This window comes from Oryza glaberrima, chromosome 12 (genome assembly GCF_000147395.1).
Source record: "Oryza glaberrima chromosome 12, OglaRS2, whole genome shotgun sequence".
Lineage (NCBI taxonomy): Eukaryota > Viridiplantae > Streptophyta > Magnoliopsida > Poales > Poaceae > Oryza > Oryza glaberrima.
Window position 1 is genome coordinate 22,181,126 of NC_068337.1, and position 10,211 is coordinate 22,191,336.

A 10,211-nucleotide genomic window follows, 5' to 3' on the forward strand; every position below is an offset into this window, starting at 1 on the left:
CATTCAGTGATTTCCATACTACTAGTACATATGCACATTGTGAAAAATGGTAACAAAAATGCAAGAAATATTATGGCTCTGTTGGAATATAGGAAGCATTTCGCTGACGATAAGTCGCTGTTTTCGTTCGTATAAAATTACTGAAATATGGAGTTTTTATTGTTATTATAATTCTTGCTCTTAAAAAAATTGTTTGTGCTTTGATAGGGCCAGGCAGCCGGCCAAGCCAGTGAGGCGCCCACTCACTTCTAGGTGGTACTCCTTTGAACCAACAAAATTTTAACCAAGCTTTGTCTCCAAGCCTGTTTTTGACTGCATTGGTGACTGAGAAGCTATGCAGGGTTTTTTTAACCTTTCTGGATTCTGATTTCTATTCACCCAACAGCAACCATATGATCTCTATCTCTATTCATGAACAATCTAGATTCAGAAGGAGAGAGGATAATAGTATATTATCATGTAACACTTTAGATACAAGCTATCAGATGCATCGATTGGTTGAACCATGTATTATAGTTTATCTTTTGTTTGGTCATCTTAACATTGTACAGTTGATTAGTTCGAGAAAATCTTCTAAACATGTTGATTTGATCTACTTCAGTTGGACTTGCAAATATATTTTTTTTTCTCCGGTCTTCTTGACCAGCTCGATCTGAGGTTTCATAAGATGGATGTAGATTGGAGCAGGGGCGAAGCTACATACAACTATGGGGGTTCCTAGGCATCCAGGTAAGAGAAAAGTTTTAGCTATGGTTACCCCATCTCCACCATATATGCACCCCCTCATCCCAATAATGTGTACCCTCAAGCAAACCATCAGGCCGAGCAAAGGTAACAAGGCCAACAGAGAAGCGCACAGCCATGAGGATTTTCTTGTGGTGCAGCATGTTTTGTTGACAAATTTGCGCTGCATAACAGCGCTGTTAACTACTTCACGGTGAAACAGAATGCACTCGGTGGCCAGCCGCAGCCTATGGTATTATCACCTATTAATCATAGCAGGCAAGGGGTGACGTCAAAAGAAAGTTTTGCAATTTGCTTTCATAGTTTCATTCCATTTTTTCGATAATTTCAAACGAAAAATTAAGCTGTTTTGTCTTTTTTTTTTCTTGAGATGCTGATGTTGGACGAGTAGTTCTCCAGTTTTGGCAACCTATTGGTTGTGATTTTAATCTTAACTTCTTCAGTACATTGCGCTGATAACTATCGTCATTGGGAATTCCTATTTTGGCAAGTAGTTTTATAATTTACTCCTAAGTTTTCGTTCTTATATCACTCGTTCATGTTAATGTAGATATTGAAATCAATGGTTTTAGTATTGTTTACCATAATGTTCTTTGATAAAACATGGTAGGTCGTACGTATATCATTTTCGAACATGGTAGTATATCGCTACTATAGTGGTGCATCACCCTCTATTTTGCTCTAGCTTCGCCACTGGATTGGAGAGGATGAAAACCAATGCATTTTTCTCTCTCTTTTGGTATCAAGGAATCAGGTCTTGATATGTGTGCAAAACTTTAGTAATAGCCTAACTACTGTCACATATGAAGGTTCTCATGGCTGTGATCTTAGGTTTTAATGACACTCTGGATCAGCATTTGTATCTATCTAGCCACAAAACTTGATTTTGAGCATAATAAGCACCACATAGTCAAATTTGTTTCAAATTATGTGCTTATGGAAAATACTAATTGAAATATCTGCTTATTTAATTAAATATTGGGTGACTAGGAAATGACAAGAGCTAATTAATTTTGATCTTTTTGAGATGGCACCAAATTAAATTCTTTTGTCAATCGATGCCTCGATTTCAAGTTTGACCAGACCTGACCCAAGATGTTCTAAAAGTCTAGACCCAATTCCTCTCGATCTTGGGACCCTCATGGCACAAACATGACACATTGATTAAACATATCCAATTTGAACCAGCCAGACATGCCTAAAACCTCTCAATTTTTGTACTAATTTTGAGTTCAGCTTTCCATGCACCTGCCAGCACAAAAACTACTCAACACACAAAAAGAACAGTGCTTGAGAGCAGCATCAGCATTAGTGACCATGCTTCAATGCAACTAAGCAAGGAATCCTTTTTTTTTTTCATTTTATCAGCTAAGCAACATCTGTCCATCGAAGCAAGAAAACTAAGCCATGAGGCCACATGAATGAGAGAGAAAGATGAGGAGCTGCAATGAAAGCTAGCATAGAGCAAGCATGCATTGATCAGGTTCAGAGATTCAGAAGATGGTGGTGGTGTGGCTTCAGAAAGTCACTCCATTGCATTGCCCATGGGGGCATTTTCATTGCCTGAGTGCATGCAGCTGCAGTTTGCAGGGCAGGCAGGAGAAAGAGAAAAGCTCTTTTTACCAGCTGTAAGGCAGTGTGCAGCAATGTAAGACCTGCATTAGTTAGTGGATGAACCCAGAAGACCCAACTTTAGAGGGTTAGGGCTTAAGGGCACCTCTCTGTGCATGTAAAGGATAATCATTATTATTGTATCCAAGAAAGTAATAATATTTCAGCATGTGTGTTGCTTCATCTTTTCTGCTAGGGCATGTGGCACATTTCAAGCCTCCTGTTCCTTGGTTTGCATTGTCATCAACTGAGAGTGTAGTTTTAGTGTTAAAAAAAACCTCCGAAAAGGAGGAGGGAGTTCCTGGTTTTTTATTATAGAAGAAAAGAATTGACCCGGTTTATTAAGGGAAACCAGCCCTAAAACCTTACAGCTGCACGGTTAATTAAAAGAAAACTAACAAAAAAAACCTCTACGAAGAGATTAGTTTTAATTTAGTTAGAGTTATCTTAATTGAAGAACAGGTGGGCTATCTTATTGTGTTAACCATCTCATCCCAGAAACTGAAGTCTTTCAATGGAAAGTACTATACTATACACATCTAAGTACTCTTATTTTAGTTAGATGTTGTAGTGACATTAGCTTGGTTTCTAATTAACACTTGCCTCGTGTTGTCTCTTCATTTGAACTCTCCTTTGTCCTGTGCTTCAACTAGTAAGTGCCAGAAATATCAAGCTCAAGTAGTTCCCCAGACTAAACACAGTGGTTAGGAGTCACATCACCCAAATGCTAATCTTCATGCAATTATTGTTGTAAAGTAATCTCATGTATCTTGTACTCTAATACCCTCATAAGCAACACTTGTCACCCCTTCCAACAACAGCAAACACAGCTGATACACAATTATTACCAGAAGGAGACAGTGTACTTATCAATCATGTTTGACAAAAGAGCTTTCTTTTCTTTACAGATCATCTCTTCATTTAAATTACTGTGAAAAAAATTTTTTGCAATGAAAACTATGCCATGTTCTTGTTTGAACATTTATAATGGAAGTACTGTAACAGTGGGGATTACCCATGCCTTTGTGGAATCAAGCAAGTGCAAGCTGGTTGTGCAATGTAACAGGGAAAAGTTTGCATTGGATTCTCACTTCTGACAGGGAGAGGAAGAGGAGAAAAACAGTGGACCAGAAACTGAATGAATGAATGAATGGCACTGGAAATTTTCAGCTGCAGCTGCAGAACAGAACAGAACTGATCAAGAAACCCACAGGGAGCTAGGTCACAGACATGCATGCATATACACCAAATGAAATCAGATTTCATTTCTCAAGAACAGGGAGAGGGTTACTGGTTACAGAAGCTTACAGTGACAACCAATCCAATATGGCATAGCTTGTAACAAAAACCAATGTGGTGTAGTAACCCCATGCAAGTGCAGTGCAGCTGAGTGAAACCCCACACTCTCTCACACATCATCCACTTGCAAGAAGAGAGGGAAAAAAATAACAGAGAGGCTGTATAAACAATGGCCAACCTTTTTCTGAACACTGCTGCTGGTTTTGCAACTTCTGCATGCAACAGCATCTTCACCATATGCAGACATGCAGTGCAATGAAACATGGCATCCACAATGGCATTTCAAATTGTGCAGCTTTGGACTAAAGTTTTCAGAGGAAATGTGCTCCATTTGGGCACTGGAATTTGGGGCTTCAAGTAACTCAAGCTCTCCTCTCCTTAGGAGAGCTCACTCAGCCCCTTTTTTCCTTTGTTCATTATCTCTTCTCCTTCTCACAAACCAAACCAATCCAATCCAACAACATTTGCCAAATGCCAACCAATGGCAATGGCTCAAAGAACCTAATAAATATTTTGGAAACTTATGTCAAAAAAAGGGAGAAAAAAAGAAGGGGAAAAGGAGAAGATCCAAACCAAGCGCCCCCTAGACATCTGACTAAAAATTGTGTGTCCCTGGTGGTGCTAGCTTCCTCAACGGATTCGCGGCGGCTCCGGCCTGAGCCGCTTATTCATCGCCGTCGCAGCGAAGGCGGCGGTGTCGGTAACATCATCAACAAGAACAGAATCATATGTACTGGTGGTGGTAATCTCATTGGAGTCTGAACATTGCAATGGTCGCTTGCTGCTCCTCCTGTTGTTGTTCATGTCCCCAACCATCATACTGTAGCAGGCATGTACATTCTCCTGATCAAAGAAACATAAATCACACCACATACCAAAGTCAATTACATATCTAATTTATAACGACATTTTCATAATCAAATGTTGCTCAACTACTACTTTGAATTAGTTTTTTTCTGTTCTATCTGTAATTATTCAAGTGACTGTCTGACTGACCTTCTCAATGTTGAGAAACACATCAAAGTTAATTACATCTAATTTTCATCATCAAATGATGCTCAAATCCTACTGATGTATGTTGGGAATTATTATTAGTTTGCTTCTAAAATGTATTGAAGTGAGTGAGTGAATGAGTGACTGACCTTGTCAATAAGACAAGATGGAGAAAGGTTGCTCATCTTGGACTCCAATGCTTCTTTTGTCAGTGGAGCTCCATAGGATGCAGCCAAGATTGCAGCTGCAGCAACAGTTGATGGCCTGTAATCTAGCACACTTCCAGCTGCATCAAACACAAATCAAAATCAAAATCAAATCAAATCAAATCAGAACAATGCAACAAACAAAGAACACAAATCAATCAGATGCCAGATATTTTTTAGAGAGAGAGAGAGAGAGAGAGAGAGAGAGAGAGAGAGAATATTCTGATTTTTGTGTGTACCTTCAGCTGTGGCAAAGATGAAGCCGACGGCGTTGAGGGCGACGCGGGCGGCGGCGGCGGCGCCGGCGCCGCCGTGGTGGTGGCGGTGCAGGCGGGAGGAGAAGCAGGGGAGGAAGTCGAATGGCGTGACGGCGCCCATGCGCCACCCCAGCGTGGACAGCACGAGCAGCTCCATCCGGCGGATGGAGTCCGAGCAGAACACGCGGCCGCCGCCGGCGTCGAACTCCGACAGCGCCGGCGACTGGTACTCCTCCATCTTCGCCGCCACGGACACGCACGCAATCGACAGCAGCCGCGCCGCCCACGGCATCGCCTCCCTCTGAACACACACAGATACCACGTCACCGGCGAGCTCCCAAGAAACAAAAATGGCGGCGGCGGCGGCGCCGCCGCCGCGGCGGGAAGGGATGGATGGATTAGCTAGATTACATCGACGCGTCGCCGGAGGCAGAAGCGGTCGAAGTAGGCGATGGCGAGGTACGCCGTCCGGTGGCCGAACCCGAAGTACCCCCTCGTCTGCAACGCAAACCAAACCATGGCGTGTCAGGTGTTCGACCCGGTTCTCGCATCAACAAGAGCTAATCGAGCTTAGCTAAGCTAGTGGTATCGAGCTCACTTCGAGGATCCACTTGACGGCGGCGAGGCGGGCTTGCCGGAACCAGTCCCCGTCGCCGTCGCCGTCGCCGTAGCCGTCGCCGGCGGCGGCGTCGAAGAGGGAGGAAGAAGAGGAGCAGCAGAAGCTAGCCTCCTTGGAGACCATCTGCTCCACGTACTCCTCCTCCTCCTCCTCGTCGTCCGCCGCCGCAACGGCATTGTAGAACAAGAACACGTCGCCGTCGTCGTCGTCGTCGACCACGCCGTCGCCGAGGTCGGCGCCGTCTTCTTGGCACGTCAGCGAGAAGCCGCACGCCGCCGAGCACTCCTCCGCCTCCTCCATCGACATCACCCCTACTGTTTATTCAGGTCGGTCAAGCAAGAACCATGCTACGGCCGGCGGCGATGGCGGCGGCGGCCGGAGAAGGAGGAGAGTGGGCAGCGAGAGTGAGAACCTCTCCTCCTCAATTTAAGTGGGCTCACGTTTCATTAACTTTTTTTTTTACTGCCGTGTTTTTTTTTTACCATTTGTGTTGTTGTTGACCATTGACAGTTCTGGTAAATTCAGGTTTGTACTAACAGTACGTCTCTGGGGTGTGAAAGCGCAGTCCGTGAAAAACGTAATCATCATGGATCTGGTTTAAGATCCAAAGAATTTAATGTGCCATTTACTCTGCAAATGATAAGAGTTTATGCTTACGCTTATTAGCCAAAATTTGAATTTTTAACTTTAAATATGGAGATGATTTTGGGTTTTTTTTTCATCGAATCTTATTTTTCAGTCTTTACTTTTAGATCGTTAAGAACACGTATATAAAAGTTTTATTCACAAATTACTTTTCGTTTGCAAATATGTTGTTTGGCTTATTTCACGAATAAGCGAAACGATGAGGCCTTTAATCACATTGACATCTATCTCCTCAAGAACTGTATTTTGGATGGATGCAAAACTTTGAGCAGAAGCATGGAATGTAGCTGCAATGTGATTAAGATCTTCCGTGTAAAATGACACCTGATAGTATGGTGAAGAAATCTCAAATTATATTGGTAAAATGATATACAAAAGTGAAAATGTTTTAAAGTAACCACATATTGGTTGGCTTCAGCTCATAAACCCTAAAAAATAAAGAGGGCCGGGTAGTAACGCATCCCCGTCCCCCCCCCTCCCCGCGTCGCTCTAGCGCAGGTGGCTCGGGGGTTGTGCGGCAGGCGGCGCGATGACGGTGGCCCAGGGGCCCTCAGTTGCGACTCAAGAGGTGGCGTTGCCAGTGGTGGCGCGGCTTGGCTGCGCGGCGGCAGGGTGGCAACTCGCCACTACGTCGCTGGAATGGTGTGGTGCAGCTAGGGCAGCTGGGTGCGGCGGTAGTAGAGCGGCCTACACGGAGGCACGGCCAAGCAGAGGGGCAGCTAGGTGCGGTGATGGTGGTGCCAGTGTTGGCGCGGCAGCCGGTCGGCTCAAAAGGTAGCGCAAGCGTCGGTGCGGTGATCGAGAGGCCAGGAATGGCAGTGGTGACGCCAGCGCAGACTTGGCTGGAGCAGGCAACGATGGCAGTGCCCCTTCTTGGAGCTCCTCCTCTTCTCCGTGGGGAGTTTCTAGGTTGGATTGAGGCGGTAGCTGGTTAACGGGGGAAGCTCTGACCGCCGACACGACGCCATCTAGGCCGGGTTCTCCTTTGGCCAAATATGGCGAGGAGGCCAGCGGGTGGCGGGACGGAGGAAGCCTGGGCCAGCTTCCAAGGGTGGCGGCAGGGAAGTGTGGAAGTAGGCCGGTGGTGGGGTGGAGGCCTCATGCTGCCACTGTCTGTGCGGTGGTTTCTGAGCTGATGGGCAATGAATTTCAAGCAAGGTTGCAGAGTTCTAGGCGAAAACCACGCCTCTCTCTCCCTGGGCGAGTTTCTCTAGGTGAAAACCACATCTCCTATAGATGGACGATGGCGGCGTCCTTGATGTCGTGACCTCCGTGGGGGCATCGTTTTCAGAGTCTCGTCTTGTGGTGTTGTCGTAGGCTCGGCGGCAATCAGCCACGCATAGCTAAGATCATTTTGGTTGGTTCCTCTCTCAGTGGGTTGTGCTTCTGTGGTTGGCATGTGGTTCTTGGTCGTGCACTTTAGTGCACTTCAGACCTCAATAGTTTTCTGTCACTTTTTCTTAATATATTCGGATGGCCTCCTTTGGCCTTCTCCGCGAAAAAGAAAAATAAACGAGCCAGAGAAACATAATTTAGAGCAGGACATTTATATTTCTACTCATAACGGTTTAAAAACCATGTCTGGAAATAAGAAAACAGTTAAAAAGGCCTAGAATAATGTAAAATTAAGTTTGAAAATTTAAATTTTGGCCGTGTCTTATAAGCCACAAAACAAACATTGACGGTAATAGCATGCATTATGCATCCAGCATCCATATTTGAGATACTACTCTAAACTGACAAGGCATGCTAGAATGGTCCTAACATTTTCACACAAAAAGTGGTATTTTAGTCTGTGGGCAAACCCTAGAATCTAGGAAAAATTGGCTAATGATCTGAAAAAAAGTAGGTTGAAGCCTCTGCAGGCTACATATAAAATAAGGATTTTGTTGAGAGTGTAATCTCAACTACCACCTAGCATCATCTTCTCCCCAAAATTCTAAATGCAGCCAAGAAAATGCCACATTTCCTCTGCAGAATGTACTCAGGGTTGAGACAAAAACACTCGGTTTAATTTGGCTACTAATGAATCAATGTGGGCCCCACCCCCATCAGGGAAAAACAAGCAAATTCTGTGGATGATCAGAGACATAATACAGCCACAACCATGGTATCTAATCAATAATAATGCAGCTACTCTATAGCATCTCACAACCTAATCCTCCCTAGCTACTGACAAAATTTGACAGATTTTTAACCTTGACAATTTTTTTCAGAGTTACTGTATGATTTCTTTTTCCCCTACCCATGTCCATGGAATTCTAGCCTTCCTCGTGAACTAGGACAAGCTGTCTGCAATGTCCCAATCTTGCTACTACATCCAGATGCTAATTAATAGTGGGGACATGGCAAATTTATATACACATATATATTTACACGAAATTTATTTACACACTTGAATATTTGGGGTCACATGACATGAGATGGTGCTGAAAATGTTGGGAGAGTGAACAAAAACCCAGGATTCAAGGGCCAATGTTTTGGAGTACCAAAACAGTGCCGATTCAACACGCATCGTCCCATGCCAAGATGCAAATTTCAGTAGTACCCCCAGGTCCCCCAATTGCTTGCTGCCCATTTGAAAACAAGGGAAGATGCCAAGATTTGGCCTGAACTCACACTAAGATCAAGGAGAGCAATATGGACCACTTCTTATCCTTGCTGCTCCTGCATTTGGTGATTCAGACAACATGACGAGCAAACGGTCCGCATCTGAAATCAAAGGATGAAATATAATGGAGTGCAGAAGTTAATATAATCAGGCATGTCAAATTTACATATTTGTTTTTAGATAATGTCAAACTTTCAGATGGAGTGAAAACAAATGGCAATCTGAAAGTTTTTATATATATATATGGAGCCTGAGTTTGTTGACAGTTCTTGTGATGGACTGAGACATAAAGAAATCTTTGAATACAAGCAAATAACAGATTATGGAGTTTGTAATTTGCAGAATTTGTACAATCGAATATCATAAAGAAATCTCAAATTCAGAATTGTACTTTGCAGAGAGAGCTTCAGTACCTCTTATGGAGTTTTGCTGATACAGTGCTCTTCAAACAAACATCAGCATGAACACGCAATGATGATAGCATCTAGTAACACTGATCATCAGGTTTCAACTTTCACCTGTAAGAACAAAACAAGAACCATGAACAATAACTTCTCAAGGAAATTATTAAAACGATTCACAGTTGGTCATGTTGAAATGTACTGTGACCGACGGTCCTGGATGTGGATGGAGCCGGTATACTGCATTTAAGGTTGTGCAAGCCATTCTGTCCAACATTTCCTGCAATGGACAATCGTACACAGTAAAAAAACCTGTCCTCCTACCTGAATTATAGGTTTCTTCGACATTCATTTATGGATTGCAAGCAAGCAGATGTGTGACACAGATCAAACAACCTCAGGACACATCATATCATCAAGTTTGCTACAGGACCCTGCATAAACCAGCCTTGAATTCAGGTTCCTCAGTCCCACATGAGAAAAAAAAAGGAAAATAAAACAAAGTGAAGAAAGAGGAGGACATAATATGTATCCTAGCCAACATTGAAGTTGCAGCATTCAAGGATCAAGCCACAAGTATTGACTTAACACTCATCAGCATTTCAGACTAGTAGGCAAACCTAATGCACACAAGGTGATCAGAAATATATTCAGAAAAGCAACTAGCAAGTAAACAATAGTAATCAGCATTTGAGAGAAGACTAGTATATTAAGAGGTAGAGTGTTCTTCCAAGCTGCCCCCACTTTGGTGAAGCAAGGGGTTCAGAGACTATAGTGATGCTATCTACTCTGCCACTTAAGACCACTCAGTGATGTCTTCTTTGA

At 43.5% G+C, this 10,211-nt stretch overlaps 1 protein-coding gene and 1 long non-coding RNA gene across 2 annotated transcripts; both read right to left on the reverse strand.

The window, feature by feature from the left end:
* Window positions 1-3,596: 3,596 nt before the first annotated feature.
* On the reverse strand, window positions 3,597-6,142 carry LOC127756558 (cyclin-D5-2). The gene is made up of 5 exons (XM_052281913.1): window positions 5,709-6,142; window positions 5,522-5,608; window positions 5,093-5,411; window positions 4,797-4,933; window positions 3,597-4,497 (listed from the first exon to the last, which is right to left on the reverse strand). The coding sequence occupies exons 1-5, from the start codon at window positions 6,033-6,035 to the stop codon at window positions 4,285-4,287; spliced, it is 1,083 nt and encodes a 360-aa protein (XP_052137873.1). The 5' UTR covers window positions 6,036-6,142; the 3' UTR covers window positions 3,597-4,284.
* A 2,578-nt stretch (window positions 6,143-8,720) lies between these two features.
* On the reverse strand, window positions 8,721-9,834 carry LOC127756231 (uncharacterized). The gene is made up of 4 exons (XR_008013206.1): window positions 9,783-9,834; window positions 9,589-9,666; window positions 9,399-9,503; window positions 8,721-9,086 (listed from the first exon to the last, which is right to left on the reverse strand). It is a non-coding gene; the product is annotated as an uncharacterized LOC127756231 (long non-coding RNA).
* Window positions 9,835-10,211: the final 377 nt, after the last annotated feature.